The 17,445-nt window shown below is 46.6% G+C and overlaps 1 protein-coding gene across 5 annotated transcripts in view; it reads right to left on the bottom strand.

The window, feature by feature from the left end:
- Nucleotides 1-17,445, bottom strand: part of DUSP22 (dual specificity phosphatase 22) — a 61,363-nt gene that overhangs the window by 37,452 nt on the left and 6,466 nt on the right. For all 5 annotated transcript variants that reach the window (XM_058668267.1, XM_058668255.1, XM_058668277.1 and 2 more), the window contains exons 2-3: nt 11,782-11,815; nt 2,765-2,847 (exon numbers count right to left, since the gene is read on the bottom strand). In XM_058668267.1, coding sequence (XP_058524250.1) covers nt 2,765-2,847; nt 11,782-11,815 — 117 coding nt within the window. The remainder of the gene's footprint in view (nt 1-2,764; nt 2,848-11,781; nt 11,816-17,445) is intronic.

Raw genomic sequence — 17,445 nt, 5'->3', positions numbered from 1 at the left:
AGCGTCCGTCTCCCACCTTGAGGTCCAGCCCCAGCCTTGGGCACCTGCACCAATCCTGGTCATCTGATAAACGCATCTGGCTTTGAGATCTTGGCAAATCAAGGCACCCATCTGTCTCCTCTCCCACCCTTTCTCACTCCACCTCCAAATAATGCCCCAGACTCACCTTGGGCTGGCTGTGGTCACGGATGCTGCCTTTGGACCTCATGTAGTTAAGCAAAAAAAACGTAACTTCTAAGACCCCAGTACCTTAATTAACACGGATGTGTGAGTTCAGTGGCTCTGCTGCTTCAGTCTCTCTACATGTGCAGGGAGGCTAGCCCTGGAGTCACGGATTTTGTAACATATGAACAAATTACCCATGAGATTAAAAAGAAATGGTGTAGCTGGTAAGGCCTGCAGTACTGGCATACCACATGGCCACGGGTTTGAGTCTCAGCTGCTCCACTTCCTATTCAGCTCCCTGCTAGTGTGCCTAAGAAAGCAGCAGGAGATGGCCCAAGTGCTTGGGCTCCGGCACCCACGAGAGAGATGTGGAAGAAGCTCTGACACCTGGCTTCAGACTGGCACAGCTCTACACATCTGAGCAATGGACCAGTGGATGGAAGATTTTCTCTGTCTCCTCTTTAACTTTGCCTTACAAACAAAGAAATCAGTTTAATAAATAAATAAAGTAATAAAAGGGGAAAGGCTCAACTATGTTATACTACTTCCTGGTCTAAATACAGCAGGAGAGCACTTGCTAGCAAGCTCAGGCAGTAACGGCACCAAAGACTGCAATAGGGTATCCCCAATATAAAGCTGTCTTTGCAAAAAGAAAAAAGAAGGAGTCAGACTTTTCTGTCTTCCCTTCTTGCTTTCTTCCGTCCTCTTTACTTTTTTTTTTAAGATTTATTTATTTTTATTGCAAAGTCAGATATATACAGAGAGGAGGAGAGACAGAGAGGAAGATCTTCCGTCTGCTGATTCACTCCCCAAGTGGCCGCAATGGCCGGAGCTTAGCCGATCCGAAGCCGGGAGCCAGGAGCTTCTTCTGGGTCTTCCAAGCAGGTGCAGGGTCCCAAGGCTTTGGGACATCCTCAAGTGCTTTCTCAGGCCACAGGTAGGGAGCTGGATGGGAAGTGGGGCTGCCGGGATTAGAACCGGTACCCCAATGGGATCCCGGCGCGTTCAAGGTGAGGACTGTAGCTGAGCCCTGTCTTCTTTACTTTCAAGCAGAGTTTACCTTTTTAGATGACACACACCAGCAATGTTACTGTGTCACTGGTGGGACAATAGTCAGGTTTTATATACACAATAGTCTCTTCATGCCTAGGTTACACTCGCACACCTGCTTAGCTATGGTTTTCCACGTGCAGCACGGGGAGGCAGGACAAGTGAGCAGTGGGGCTCCTTCATTTCTAACACATGAAGATCCTGCGTCTGGGCAGGAATTACAATGTGAACACATTTCAGGGCCATGGTTACACCTGACATTATGTTCTATCCAACAGTGTATGGTATCAAGCAAGGAGGGCCTAGAGAGCGAGGTGGGGACAGGACCCGTATGTAATTTATTAAAATGAAGGAAACCTCAAGCCTCATCTTGTGATTTAAGAGGAAGTCAATCATGACCAGGGTGCAGTTTAAGCTGGCTATAGCTTGGCTATATTTTAAATGCAAAACTATCATGGATAGATTAAAAATATATATATACATATATCTAGACATATATCTAGGAATTGTGGCACTTGAAAAAAACAAACAAATGTTTTGGTATAGTTTCTGGCACAATCATGTTACAACACAAATCCTAACACCTTATGAGAAACTATGAGCCCAAACAGCAGAAGCTCACCGGCCTGCTGCAATGAATTGAGGTCGCTTCAGCACCCATGAGGCTGTGGTGCAGTCACAATGAAAGGAATCACTCATTCTTCTATATTCTCATTAGTGATCACCTGCTGCATGTTAACTACATTTTGACAGCTCTCCACTGGGCTCCAGAAAATAAAAATAGAAGCCCCACTATATTACCTTCTCTTGAGAGATATGAATTTCGATGAAGTCAGCTTGAACCAGAATAACATCTTTAAGAACAAGCCATCCCTCCCTCCCCAGCACCCCACCCTAAAATAGAAAAACATACACAGATCACAAATAATGCACATTATTTTCTAAAAAAGAGGGTAACTTGGGCTTTGACAAGACTAATAAACAGAAATAGCTCTTGCTCCTGGCCAACAGCTAAAACCGTCCCACGGGGTCAAACTGAAGATTTTTTTGGAATTAGTGTGCAGGTGGACACACCCTGTTTACCCCCAAACCCAAAATACAGCAACAGCTTCTGCGTTGAGAGTTCCCAGAGGCTCCAGAAACAATTTACCCTTCATTATCTTTGACTCTCACATGCAAATCATAGGTATCTAAGCTTAAATAAGGGTAGGAAAAAAAATTAGGAAATGAGCAGTTTGCTTTCCTCTGCTGTCTGAAATTGGAGGTGACGCTGAAAATGAACGTGGGTTTTCAACACCCCTAAATGGCAGAGGGAAATGCCATATCAGCCTATTCTTTGGCATTAAGCCAAGAAAGCTAAACCAGCAGAGCAGTGGGAGTACCAGCAGAAGGCACGTAAACACAGCCTGAGCACAAAACACAGGGCGGTGGCCACGGCGGAGCACACAGAGCACACACCCGCGCCTGTGGGGCCTGTGGGCGCCTATGGGCGCCTGTGGGCGATGCAATGCCCACTCCAGACATACGCCCCGAGACAGCCTCCTCTTACCTCCAGCAGGGGCCTGGCGCTGTCATGGACAGACAGGATGTGTGTCACTTTGTTCTTGCTCAGTTGTTCTGCGTCTCTGGCATCTGGCATGGAACAAAGCAGATGAGGGCTTCAACATTGTCTGATTTCATTACTCCTGGCCTCCAAGCCAATTCAGAAAAAAACACAAAACACACTACAGCTGGCACATTTCTTTCTTGACACTTTGTAATGGACCAGCCTCAGAACAATTCAGGTAGAGGAGAATGTGGGGTCTGACTTTCACATCCGTGGCCTGCGTTTACTGCTAACTGACACACCTTTTGCTCCGACACATTTATGGAAAACCTTTAGTGTTCTTACATGAATACACATCTTAACCATGATGGCTGCTCTCCAAAAGATGAAAATACATATAGTCTACGTGGGCAAGATCAGTCTTCAACAGAAGCTTCACAGCAATATGTATTTATTTTTAAAACTCAGTTACCTTTAAATGACTAATGGCCCAAGTTGCAACTGGATACACAAGACCTCATTACTACAGAATACACAGCAACCTATGAGCTACTTCTGTTTCTTTGCAGCAAAAGCAGGGGTGGGTCTGGATTCTGACAGAACTGTGGTTTATAATACAGTCAGTGGACAGCAGAAGTACAAATGGAACATTTTCTGGAAATTTCAGAGTTGTCCACACTCTACAGTTGTTTATTACATTACTGGCATTTCAATCCAAAGATGTATCAGAATTACATTCCTTCCAATGCTTCTACCCAGAGAAAGAAGACCAAAACCTGTGAGTCCCTGTTTTGGAACACTCTGCTAATGTACCAAGCTGGGGTTTTGCACAAAATCAGGAGGCCAGTTTGCTTGGGCCTTGTCCTGATGTCACTGAGTTGCATTGACAGGGTAAAATAGATTGAAGGAAAATGCTTCAGCAGCATGTTTCTGTAGAATATTTCCGACATGGGGCAATGCTCAGGATGTGAAGTGAAGCAGAGGGGAAATGCAGGTCCAACGTGTAAATAATTTCGGACATCCCAGGGCCTAGCGTGATGGCTCAGTTGGCTAATCCTCTGACTTGTGAGCACTGGGTTCCCATATGGGCATTGATTCATGTACCGGCTGCTCCACCTCCCATCCAGCTCCCTGCTTGTGGCTTGGGTAAGCAGTGGAAGAAGACCCAAAGCCTTGGGACCCTGTAGTCACATGGGAGACTGGGAAGAAGTTCCTGGCTCCCAGCTTTGGACCAGCTCAGCTTTGGCTGTTACAGCCATTTGGGGAGCAAACCAGCAGATGGAAGATCTTTCTCTCTTGTCTCTCTCTCTAAAAATCTGCCTTTACAATACAAATAAAATAAATTTTTAAAAAATTCAGTCATCTTACAGGTAGAACCACTCAGGAAATCCATGGTCAGTCAGGCTACATGTATACAGCAAACACAATTTCCCAAACACCAGCAGCATGTGTATTTTAGACAGGGAGTGATATAAGACGGAAATGCGCATGCAGCTTCCAGAGCTCACAGAGGCCTACGTGAGCTGGAGGAGATTTGCGAGAGTGCAGCAATCCAACACAGCATATTGTATCCCCACAGAATGTTCCAGACTCAGGTCTACTGTGCATGTGAATCTCAACAATTAGTGTCTGTTTCAAGGTTGGTCCTTCCTATTTCAATGAGTCTACACCAATGGATTCAACACTTGTGTGCAGGTCAAAATAGTCAGAAGAGCTAAAACACACATACACACACACCTACAAATGTGTTGCAGATTTCCTGTTCCTTGTCATTAATCCCTAAACAACAGTATAACAACCACAAATGGCATTTATACTGTGCTGGGGACAGTTAGTCATCTAGTGGTGGTTTGAAGCATACAAGCATGATGTATCCAGGTTCTATGCAATTACTGTACCATTTCATAGAACAGATTTTTGTATTCATGGGAGTACTTAGAACCACCTCTCCACACATATCAAAGGATGACTACATACTTTTTTTTTAACAACAGACTTACTGAGATGTCACGCACCATCAACGCATCTTTTAGAACACACTGTGGTTGTTTTTAACCTATTCAGAGCTGTACAACCAGCACCACAAGCTAACTTCTGCACATTTTCTTTGCCCTATCAATATGCTTTTGTAATATAAATGATCACCTTTAAAATTTGCTTGGACAGCTGGCATTGCGGCCATGGCACAGTGGGTGATACTATCACCTGTGACAGTGACGCCCCACTTGAGTGCCAGTTCAAGATCCAGCAGCTCTGTTCCCCATCCAGCTTCCTGCTAATATGCCTAGGAAAGCAAAAGAAGACGGCCCTAAGTCCTCGGGCTTCTGCTGTTCATGTGGAAGACACAAGGCTCCTGGCTCTGTGGTCGCCTGGAGAGTGAACCAGAGGATGGAAGTCTCTCCCTCTCTCTCCTTCTGCCTCTTAAATATATAAGTAAACCTTTAGGGAAAAAAAAGACTTGCTTGGGAATTAAGACATGAATTCGTGAAGATGATTCAGTTCCACAAACGGGCCAAGTGCCTGCCGGTGTACAAAGAAAAGGGAAGGCGCCCTGGGCTGTGGCTGCCTTGCTCCTGCTCAGCTGGGCCTTTTCCTGGTGCCTTCCGTAACCCTCGGGGATGCCCTCCTCCCAGAAAGCGCTGAATCCACACTGCTGGGACAGTGCCCGGCCTTTCACTCTTACTGACTTCCAGTGACCCCTCGCTGTGGAGAGCTTGCTGCAGCAGAGGCACTGCTGCAAGGGCCTGTGAACACAGATGGCCTGAGAGCCATGGGCTTGCTCATCTGCTCAGCTCAGGCACAGCCTCCGGGTCCTGACCTCTCGGCCACGGTTTTCTCAGGATCGAAGGAGGTGCAGGAAGTCTCTACCTCTGTAAGGTGATTCTACTTTGGATTTTTTTAAACTGATGAGCTAATGTTACTTTTTCAATTAGGAAATAAAAATTGGGCTCACCAATGTAAATGTACTAGCAGATCAAATGAACACTCAATCCCTCAGTGCTGACAGGCACTGCCTTCTCTTGCTCCCCATCGCGACCCCCCTTCTGGAGAGTCAGATCCCCTCCTGCCACCTGCCCGTGGGGCCCCTGTCAGGCCTCCACAAGAAGCAGCCCTAGATATAACAGCCTGCCCATTTCCCTGTCTTCTGGCTTGTCCACTGCTTTTCTGGCACAGACTTGGTGCCACAGAGCCAAACTGCCAGTGAATGAAATGAACAAAAATACAAGACAGTTACAAAAACGTATGGGGAAAAAAATGGAATTAAGAAAAGATAGGCAAACTTCCCCCCAGGTTTAATAAAAATGATTTATTAATTTATTCGAAAGTAGAGACATAGGGATGGAGCAAGGGGAGAAACAGAAAGAAAGAGAGAGAAGAGAGCAAAAGAGAAAATCTCCCATTGGCTGGTTCACTCCCTCAAACAGCCAAAATGGTCAGGTGGCCCAGGCTGGGTCAGCCTGAAGTCAGGAGCCTGGGACTCCATCAGGGTCTCCCATATGGGAGGCAGGGGTCCGAGTATTTGGGTAATCATCTGTGACTTCCCCAGGCTCTTTAGCAGAGAGCTAGACTGGAAGCTCAGCAGTGAAGTCGTGAACTGACACCATATGAAAAGCCGGTGCTATAGGCAGGAGCTTTACACACCATATCACAATGTTGGCCCCCGCACCAACTTTCTGAAATCTCTTCCAATAGCAAGCACTGACACTTTACACCAAATGGCTGCTTTGGGGGAAATAACTCTTGGCAGTGCCTTTCAAAGCAGCTGACACATTGATTTAGGCACTTGTGGCATGGCTAGGCAAGATGGGGAAGAGGCAGGGGGTGTCTCTGTGTAAATGGAGTCTCTCAACTTCCTCCACTCTGCAGCCCGCTCCTGTTCTCATTTATTTCCCTAATGACCTTGGCCTCCCAGGTGGAGAACATGCTGACAACCGGGCAAGAGATTGCAGCCTCTGTGTCCCAGTGAGAAACTAACTTCCTGATATCTAGAGCTGGAAATGGTCGTGCCTTCTAATGATTCCTAAGAGTCATGAGTTAGCAGGTTCAACCCAGGTTGCGGGCACCCATGTGGCTGACATGACGCTCACTGGTGCCAACCTTGGGAAGTTTTTCTGCATCTCACTCTTCCCACCTACAAAGTGGAAACAACAGCGTGTATTCCCACCCTGAAGGGTTACCATTCAGACCAAGTGATGCAAAACATTGCTTCAACAGTAACTGAAACCAGTGACTGTGTGGTTGGTCATCAGCATCACACCACCCCAGGCTGGGATCAAGGGTTGTTAACACATCAACACTAGGCATGGTTCAATGTGTGCTCCTCCTCATCACCCCTACCAAGGCCATCATTCAGGCTTCATCTGTGTCCTATTTAAAATGCCCAAATCCATGTTTATTGGAAAGGCCCTTGCCCTTCTGCTTCCTCCACCTGACGTCTCCTCACCCAGCGCCCAATTCCTCCCAAGCTAACAGCAGACTCCTTCCAAGCCTTATATGGCCTCGGCTGGGAACTCCTGGCCTGGAACACAATGCTTGGCTGCCTGGCAGACCCGGAAGCTGATTCCAAGATTGTGAACGTCATCTCTGCCTGTACCCTCTGCAAGGGTACACTGAGCTTCCTCCTGCTTTTCCAGGTTCTTTGTGGACAACTTCAGCCAAGGAGAGCTCCCTCTGCCAGCTGACACCCTCTTTTGCTTGGCCTATATTCTAAGCAAGCAGCGAACCCCATCTTCTGGCCCAAGTGGGAGGTGCTGTTCTCATGTCCACTTCCTGCCTTCCTCACGGAAGCATGTGCATCTGGGAAAGTCAGCTGCTGGGCACCGGGGCAGCTGCTGGGCACCACTGCAGGCTGGCATCCAAACGTCGAAGATCGGAATCTGAAAACTGACTGAGCTTATGACTTTTCTTGAAGTGGAAACCTGATTCATTGCAAAGTTTACTAAGGAAATAAATGAGGAAATTGCCTAAGTGACCCAGGAAGGAAGGAGGGTCAGGAGGAAAGAAGGGAAGGAAGGGATTCAGAGTGACAAAGGGAGGGAAACAGGCCAGGGGAAGGGAGCAAGTGTTTCCTTTGCTTACACATTTCTATACTGTGCTGTGCAACACGAGGCTTATTTAATTCACGACTTAAAAGAGAAAGTTGTGTGGCCAAATGAGACATCCTGCTAACACAGGTGACCAGGAGGGATCACATTAGGTGTCCTGCCTTGCTCCTCACGTACCCGTGGAAGCCCCATGGACAGTGTGTATTTCCATTCCCCAGGTGTGAAGGCTGGGTGGGGAAGTGGACATCGGCCTCCCACAGACGGGCCCCTGGCACTGTCACCACATCGTCTGGCTCAGCCCCTGCCACTCGCACTCTACACACCAACTGCTGTAATTGAGCACGGGCATGTGATGGGTGCATGACAGCCCTGGGATTCCAAGGCAACTGGGTCTGCAATCCGTAGACATGTCCTAAGCCTACCCTGGGACTCACCACCTGAGGGTGTGAACACTTGTTTACATTGCCCTCTGGGTGTGTGGCATGTCCTGACACACTCAGAGTGGATGTGTTCATTCATAGCAGTGCAAGCTCACATCACTTCCTCTCCCTCCAGCTAACTACCACTGTGCTGTTTCTCCTTTATTTTATGGCAAGCCTCGTGCCTGATAGTTTATAAACGCTCAGCAGACTAACCAGTGACTCAAATAAAACCACACTCTGATAGCAGAATGACTGAAGGCAACTATAAAGACCAGCCATCTAAACACAAGGCTGTTGAGAATATCCTGGCGGAAGAAACCCTATCCCTATGTCACTGAGCATTTAAAAGTCTAAGAACAGCTTTCAATATTTCCTTAATACCTGCTGTGTATGTCCTCCTGAAAAAGAGGAGGCAACTTTCTGTGAGTAAAGCTACAACTCTCAGATGCTGTTGGCAGAAGTACTGAATTTGGTCAGTATTTGCTAGAACTTTTAATTTGCAAAACTTTCACTGTAATTCTATTTTTTTGAATTCTCAGCTAATATTTATTTTCATTTTTACCTTTTTTCAAATTATTATCATTTTATGATATTGTTCCATAGGCCCTGGGATTTCCATTACCCCCTCTCTAAGTCCTTCCCCCAACTGAATTCTGCAATGTTATTACTACAGTATAGTTCTTCATAAACAGTCATATGTTCATCATTGCAGGTATGGACAATGGCAGAGAGAACATTATCTCTCTATTGTCAAGACATAGTTGACAGTTTCATTGGGAGTCCATCTTTGTCTGGAAGTAGAGATGCATACTGCATTGTATCCTCACATCTGGATACGATAGTCTCCATTACAGTTACTGTACATCCCCTTCAATGAAAAGCTACAACACAAAATCAACAACAAGAAGAAAAAAAGAAATTAAAAACAACATAAAGTTAAATAATGTTACTAAATGACTAATGTGTCGCTGAAGAATTAAAAGAGAAAATCATGAACCTTCTTGAAAATGATGCTACTGTATGATCTATGAGTCACTGAAGAATTTAATAAGAGTTTTGAAGAGATGAAACCAAAAAAAAAAAAAAAATCAAAATTCATGACATACAGTTTCTGCTGATCTTTGTTGGTGAGATGTGTCTCCTATAGGTAACGAACAGATGGGTTTTATTCTTTTTCAATCCAGTCTACTAATCTATGTTTGATTGATGAGTTTAAGCCATTTACATTTAGGGCTAATATGCTTTGCCTGAATTTAATTTTTGGAAGTCCACTGCATTAAAGAATGTTTTTGCTTTGCTCGAATTTAATTTTTGGAAGTTCAGGGTTAATATGTATGGGCAGTAATTTGGTCCTGTCATTTTAGCAATGGGTTGTGCATTGATTTAGTCCTCTGTTATTTCACTGGGATGTTCTTCACATTTGCCTTTGGTTTTGTTTGGTGGGTACTATTCCTCTTCTCTGTCAAGAGAACTTCTTTAAGTATCATTTGTAGGGCAGGTTTGGAAGAGGCAAATTCTTTTAACGTTTCTTCACTGTGGAAGAATTTTATTTCATTTTCAAGGAAAGAGGAAAGCTTTATTGGGTGCGTTATTCTGGGCCGACAATTTTTTTGCTTTTAGAATCTGGAATAAGTCACTCAATTCTCTTCTTGCCTGTAGAGTTTCCTGTGAGAGGTCTCCTGTTAATGTATTTGGCACACCTTTATAAGTTAACTGATTTTTTTTTCACATGCACATTGAAGGATTTTTTCCGTATATTTTCTTGAATAGAGCTTGATTAACATGTGTCATGCTGAAGATCGCTTTTGGTCAACCCTGTTGGGAGTTCCTTGCCCCTCTTGGATCTTGTTTCCCAATTCTTTCTCTAGATTAGGGAAATTTTCCCTTATTATTTCATTAAATACATTTGTAAACCCAGCTTCTCTTTCTGCACCTCTGGGACTCCTATAACACTAACATTTGGCCTTTTAAAAGTGTCTTTCAATTCTTGAACACTTTTTTTTTTTTTTTTTTACCTGATCCAGCTCTGGTTCCAGCTTTTTGTTTGTTTTCCCCTGGTGACAGGAAATATCTTCTAATTTTGAGATTCTTTCTTCTGCCTCCTTCATTCTATTTTGGAGACTCTCCACTGTACTTTTCATCTGCTCCACTGTATTCTTCATTTCTGATATAGCAGCTTTCATTTGATTCATTTCCTGTGTGACATATTCCTTAAATTCCTTGAACTTCTGTATTACATGTTTCTCGCTGTTGATAAGAAGCTTTATAACAAGTGCTTTGAATTCTGTATCCCCCATTTTCTCGATGTCTTCATCAGTTAACTCTGAGGTTGGCAAAGGCTTTTGCTCCTTTGCAGGGGAGTCTTCAGCAATATTCATTGTGCCTCTGTCTCTTCTTTTGCTCTTGGTCACTGTACTTCTGGTTATCAGATTCTTCTCCTTGGGGAAATGTTTCTAAAGCTCTGTCACCCAACAGTCTACTGTCCGATTTTATGTATTGCAGTTAGTACACTGCTCTGTTTGCAGTCAGTTGTGCTACTTCCTCCAGCCAGACAAGAGGCATGTATGTGTTCCTATTCCTGGGCAAGGCTGTGTCCTGACTTGTTGGGTGAGAGGGGCTGTGTTAGGCCCCCTGGGAGCAGATCTGGCTGTGTGTGTCCAATCCAACAAGCTTGTAGACTTGTTGTGAGTTTTCTGGCCCCTTCCTTCCATTAAGTGCACCTCACCCAAGGATCCATCCTTTTCACTTAGACAAACACAGAGCTCAGCACGAAGAGTTGGCTCTGCCCCTGGAAACAACCATCAGCCTGATAACCACCACAGGTTTTGTCCATGGATGAGCAAAATCTACAACATGCAGAGCTGTGACCAATCGACATATACTGAACAATCATCATGGATGTGGGGCAAGAAAGTAGCCAAATCAAAAGTGAGAATAACCTGCCAGAAGTGAAACAACTAATCATGTTTCCTTGAAGATGTAGAAGTCTACAGATTCCTGAAGATGAATCATTAGTAAGCAGCAAACTCAAGTGCTAAGAGACGCCAGTATCCTGACTCCATGCAACCACTGTCCACCATCTCGTAACAATAACATCCTGGACACACATGAAGAGGTCAGAGGTGGACCAAAAAGGAGGCAGAGTTTACACATCCTGGCATCCCTCAGTCAGCTGCTGGCCGAGGGGTCAGGGCACAGCACTGAGCACCAGCTGCATCCACAAGGGTCTGAGTCCCAGCCTTGAGTGTGCATCACATGTGAGAGACCTGATAGTGAACTTGCCTGATCTACATGATGGACTTGAGAAAGAGAGAAATTCTGACTCACGCTACAACATGCAAGGATTGACAACAGTAAAATCCACAGAGACGAATGGTGGAAGGGTGGGATGCTAGGACCAGGACCACACAGAAAAGGGAGCTGGCATTCCATGGCTGCACAACAAGGTGTTTTACTCCACACAACTGGTCAGTGTGTATGCTGATAAAAGGCTAAGGTGGTACATTACACACTAGGTGAACTTTACAATAATTTAGAGAGATGGGGAACTCACCTTTGAAGTTGCCGATGTACAGGCCGGTCAGGATCTGGGAGAGAGATACAGGTGTGAGTGTGGCAGACCCCAAATAGCCAACATTCTATACAAGGGGCACCCAGGACCCTGTCCCTGTGCAGCCCTGGGCTATGCTACCCACCATACACCTACTCCCTAGCACCTCCCTAGACAAAGCACATAGACGGCCCAGCACCCGTCTGCAGGCTCAACTTGTTTGAGGTATCAGGGGAGGTACTCAAATGGCCTACAGACGGCTGCATGGTGGGGCCCACCAACTCCCAGGTCTTGCGGTGCACCCATGTCGAGAGCCCACATCCCATCATGCATTCCATTACACTTTTCTCAAGGCCCACCAAAACCTATCCTCTGCCACATAAGGCCTTTGTATCAGCCATGCTCACTGGATGGCAGGCAGCTACACTCCTGATCTCACCTCACCCATCAGCTCCCAGCTTTGATTTCTACTCTGAAGCTGGTCTTCAGCTGCAGCTCTGGGTGGGCCCCTGGTAATGCTCTCTGTGGTCACCCGCAGTGATGCTGTCTTGGGAATGCTGCCTAGGTAGATGGAGTCTGTCCCCTCACTGGACTGGGCAGCAAATGCCTGGTGCGGCTCATACTGCTGCATCCCCAGCTCTAGTCCGAGATGGCCATTCACCAAGCGTTGTCATGGGAATTAGGCAGGCAAAGAGTAGGCATTAGCTCCTAAGAGTCCACCTCCTCTATGGCAATGGTCCTCACACCAGGCAAGGACCCTGCCCACCTCTGCCCACTTGCCATATGGAATGCTTTCACAGATCTGAGATGAGAACTTGGGGGTTGGGATTGTGGCATTTTTTCACAAGCACCCTATGATTTTTAAAGTGGGAAGAGGATTCTTGTCTCATCAACCCTTCACGTGGCCACTCCAAAATCCAAACAGAGACACAGCTCCAAAAGCTAAAAATAAGTTCATGTCATCACCTGCTATGAGTTCTAAGAGCATACAATGGACTGGTGTTGGTGATCCTTCACAGAAGCCTTTCCAGCTATCCTGGCCACACCGACCTAGTCAAGCTCTGGCCTTTCACGTCCCCTCCTATTTTGGTCCACTCCCATTGGGAAAGCCAGTGAAGCTCGTGTCATGTGACATAATTATACTTCTGATTTCACGCACTGTCCCTTCACCACCATAGTCACCATGCGCCAAGTGGCTCTAGGTGCCAGGCCCAGCGTCACACTGTGGTAAGCCACGCAGAATGGCCATATAGTACATCAACTAAGCTGGGCTTTTCCAGCAATGGAAAGAGGTACTATTAATAACTCCCTTGTGTAGGCCCCGGTCTCCCAAGGGTTAACTCCACAGCTTAGCTTGTTTCTAAAGGGTAACAGGATGGGCAATCTTGGCCTAATGCATTTTAGCCCCTGGCTTGACTGCAAATTACTCTTCCCTGCTTCCTCTTTGTTAAGATGCCCCCAGGGGAGCTTAGGAGTTGATTGAGCATTGGGATAATACTGGGAGGAACTAGGAAGACTATAAAAGATGCAGGCTGACCCCAAATAAATGGCATTCTGTTTACAAGAGTGACCCACTGCGTGTTGTCTTGTGTGTTGTCTTTTTGTAACCCTAGTCCCTCCGCTCGGCTCGGGGTACACGGTGACGCAGGCGTTGCCGACACCCCTGGAGCAAAGGCAGAACCCAGAAGCCACCTGCCCAGGAAGACAGTGCCATCACCCTGGCTGACCCAATAGCCACCATGGGACCCTGAGGTCAGGTGTGTCCCTGTCCGAAGTCACAGTACTCAGGCAGGCCAAGGTTAGCCCCGTGAGTAAAGAACATGTGAGAGAGTATCTCAGGGGAAAGTACCAGTGCCCACTGCAAAGGCCCTCACAAGCACTCGACACAGGTCTTTCTTGGAACAGCCTGCAGGATTCCCCTAGGAGGCGGGAGGGGCAGCCACTCATCATTCCTGTTTTAAAACATAAGAACAACGCAGGCTCATCCTGGAGACGCACTGCAGTCTTGCCTGCCGGCAACTCCTGCAAATGTCATCTCCTGTTTTCTGGGGCCATTCCTATCTTTATCAGGATGTGATGCCAGACACCACAGGGCATGGTCATTATCACACGGCTCCTCTGCCAATGGTGAAGAGAACCTTCTCTCTGAGCAAACAGTCAGGGTCCACTGAGTTATCGTCCCCTCTTCCCCGCCAAGTCTTGGTTGACTGAGCCCAAGGTCAAGCCAAGAATCCTGATAAGCCACTTTACGAAGGCCCTCACCCCTCATGTCCCCCTGGGCTCCTCTTTGTTCGCTCCTGACATCCGCTCAGGCTCTTCTTGCTAATTCTGTTCCACTCTCTTCTTTGTCCATGGCCTTTAATCCCCTAGTTTGTTCCTCTGGTACTTGGGAAGTTGAGTTCAGTTCCTCTCTTGCTGCAAATCTTGAACAAAGTCTTCCTTGCTTTTTTTAACCAGTGTCAGAAAGTAGGCACTGAAAGCAGCTTCTGCCTCCATACACGTTGACCATGCTGGATATGTTTATCTGTCCAAAGTCACAGAATGCACCCTAGTGACCATGTTAGCCAAGTATTTACCGCATTTCTGTCAGCTCTGGGCACTGAGCTGGGCACTTGGGGGTCACAGGTGTGGTTGTCTGAGGGATGGCCATGCTGGAGCTTCTCGTATAGCGAAGGTGGGGGTGAGCTGACCACCCTGTGGTCACACAGGACTTCCATGAGGCAAACGACAATCAGAAGATGGTAAGTCCAACAGAGGAGGGCCGGGAAAGAGCGGAAATAGGGAGAGATGAGACAGGCGGCTTGTGAGCAGCAGCCTGTTGTCTACAAGAGGGAACTTGAGAGCGGCTGAGCGGAGGCAGTCAGCTTGCAGGGAGTGGTCGGTCCTGCATGTGAATCTTATGGTCATCCCACATCTTATGACTCTAAGTTACGGGTCGTGGAAGCAAATGCTGCCAAGATGTCTCAGGTGTATTATGGGGCCATTATAAAAAGGAGCTTATATGTTTTTGACATATCTTAGAAATGTCATAAAAAAAAAAGGGTAAGGTTCCCATACCCTTGTCTATGAAGGGGCACTGGGGGCAGAGGTTGCAGGATGGTTTTTACATTTCTGTGACTTCCCATGCAGTGTGAATGCGTTACTTCAACCTACCCCTTAAAGTCAAGAGAGATGTATTGAGGAAAAGATTATGGCCCATTTTTGTGTTCTCTACGTTTCTCTTACTGTATCTATAAAACACAAACCAGTATGTTCTACAAGATAAAATGAGAAAATGGTGTTCAATGATCTCTGTGTTCTAACATTCTGGAATCATGGTTTTATGGCCTCACAGTCTGAACTTGGGAGTTGAGTGCCACATGAAGCTCATGTGAGCACCTAAGGGTCCACCAGTCACACATTCTCCAATCTCACCCACATGGGAGAAGGGGACCATGACACGAGTCAGTGTAGCCTTGCTGTGACAGGCCAGCCCACCCCTGCCCCGCACACCCACTGCCGGCACCCAGAGTCTATGAGATAAACAACCCAATCCTCAGATACAGTCAAACGAATATGAAAAAGAGCTAAATTTAAACATTATAACAACAACAACAAAAAGCCCACCCATTGGCTGAGGACGGCCCTTAGAGGAACTTCTAGGACTTCTATTTGCCACCGGCAGTGTATTTGTAAACACATTTCTCAATGTCACAGGTCCTCTGTGAGCAGGTACTATTAAAATATTTTTCAACAAAGAATGAACAGATACATATGAAAAGGGCAAGAGGTGATGAAGCAAGCAAAGGAGAAACATGAGAGAATGATGATGTTGGGCATTTGACACAGAGGTGAAGTCACCCCCTGGCACATCCATATCCCATATCAGTGTGGGATGGTCCAAGTTCTGGTACGCTGCTTTCTACCCAGCTTCCTACTGATGCACACCTTGTGAAGCAATAGACAATGGTCTAAGAGCTTAGGTCCGTGTCACCCACATGGAAGACTTGGATGTTGTCTGTGGCTCCTGGCTTTAGCCTGGACCACTCCTGGCTTTTGGCAGCATTTGAGAAGTGAGCCAGAGGATGGAAGCTCTCTTTCTCTCCTTTCAAATGCAATGATAATAAATACAAATGTTTAGAATGATGGTCAGCAAAGCCACATGCAAGCCTTGCCAGTGATCAAATATTTCCCCATTTCTGTCCTGGGTGGATTTCCACTGGAAACAGTGGCTGGCACGGAAGCAGAGAGCAGGCAAAGACACAACGCCGGGGAAGGAGAAAGTGAGGAGGCAGCTGACAAAAAATCATTCGAGTTGGGCATTTTGCCTGCAATGAAAATACCTTGAGGTACTATTCAGAGGACAGAGTTGGATCACTCAACTTTTAACTTCATTTTCCAGACCAGGAGAGTGAGCTAGAGTTCCATGGCTGGAACTAGAAAGCAAATTGCTCAATTCCCATTTCTGTAGTCAGATGACAGTTCTCTTCCACACAGAATTTACAGAACAAGATCAAAGAAGGCGAGTTTCAAGCAGACTGAATGAAAACCCCGTGACTATTCAAACTTTTATTCTGGGGTGGGAGTTGTGGAGCAGTGGGTTAAACCACCACCTGGGAAAGCAGCATCCCATTGCGGAATGTCAGTTGGAATCCCAGCTGCCCCGCTTCCGTCAAGCTCCCTGATAATGTGCCTGGGACGGCCACAAGTGATGGCTCAAGTACTTGGACTCCTGCCACCTACATGGGAGACCCAGATAAGACTTCTAGACTCCTGGCTTGGGTCTGGTCCAGCTCAGGTTGTTTGCTCATATAAGGAGTGAATCAGCAGACCAACTATTTGTTTCTGTTGCTCTGTCTGTTAAACAAATCAGTAAACAAATCTTGGGGAGAAAACAAACCTCCACAACTGTGATTTCTGTAATTCAAAATTCAAAAAAAAAAAAAAATCTGACTCATCTCTTCTAATATTCTAGCTGCAGATTTTCCCTAAGTCAGAGAGGAATGGGATAGGAGAACAGGGAAGCTGGAGAAGGAGGGGATGGATGGTGACTGGGGAGAACAGTTGGTCACCTGGGACGATGAGGCCGACTAGCCAACTCCAGGGAAATCTGAACTCAAGCAGGAAGCAAGAGCAGGGCAGCACAATGTCACCAGCACCTGCTGGGGGCCAAGGATGCATCAGAACTTGGAGATGTTTCACCCTTGGCCAGGAATGCTCTTCCCTGCTGCTCGCCTGTGAGGCCCTGTAACCTTTAGGTCTCCCTTGACACGACAGGTCCCATGAGATGACAGTTTTCAGATCCCCCACAATGAGCCCTTCCAAGGCAGTCTCTCCAGGTCCCCCAGTCACTGCTTTATTTTCTCCAACATATCCGGGGTGTCTGTTGTGTCTCCTGTGTGCCCCCTAGCTCGCCCCAGTGTGTAGCTCAGTGGGAGACAATCAGTAAAGGGACGGTGAAGACACAGCACCATCACCAAACAAGAGGGTCTCCAGTAACTCTGCTGGCCACGCAGATCCCTGGATTTTGTGATGCAGGAAGATTGGGGCCTTGAGAACCAGGCAGAACCCTCCTGAGATCATTCCGAAGGGTCTCTTTGTGCACGGTCCTCCTGACCAGCATCTGTCACCCCTTCTATTATTTCAATACGGTCACAGAGGAAAAAAATTTTTTTAAATCTTCAGCTC

Source organism: Ochotona princeps, chromosome 1, assembly GCF_030435755.1.
Source record: "Ochotona princeps isolate mOchPri1 chromosome 1, mOchPri1.hap1, whole genome shotgun sequence".
Lineage (NCBI taxonomy): Eukaryota > Metazoa > Chordata > Mammalia > Lagomorpha > Ochotonidae > Ochotona > Ochotona princeps.
Note: the sequence above shows the minus strand (reverse complement) of the source record. Positions and strands in the feature narration are given on the sequence as shown.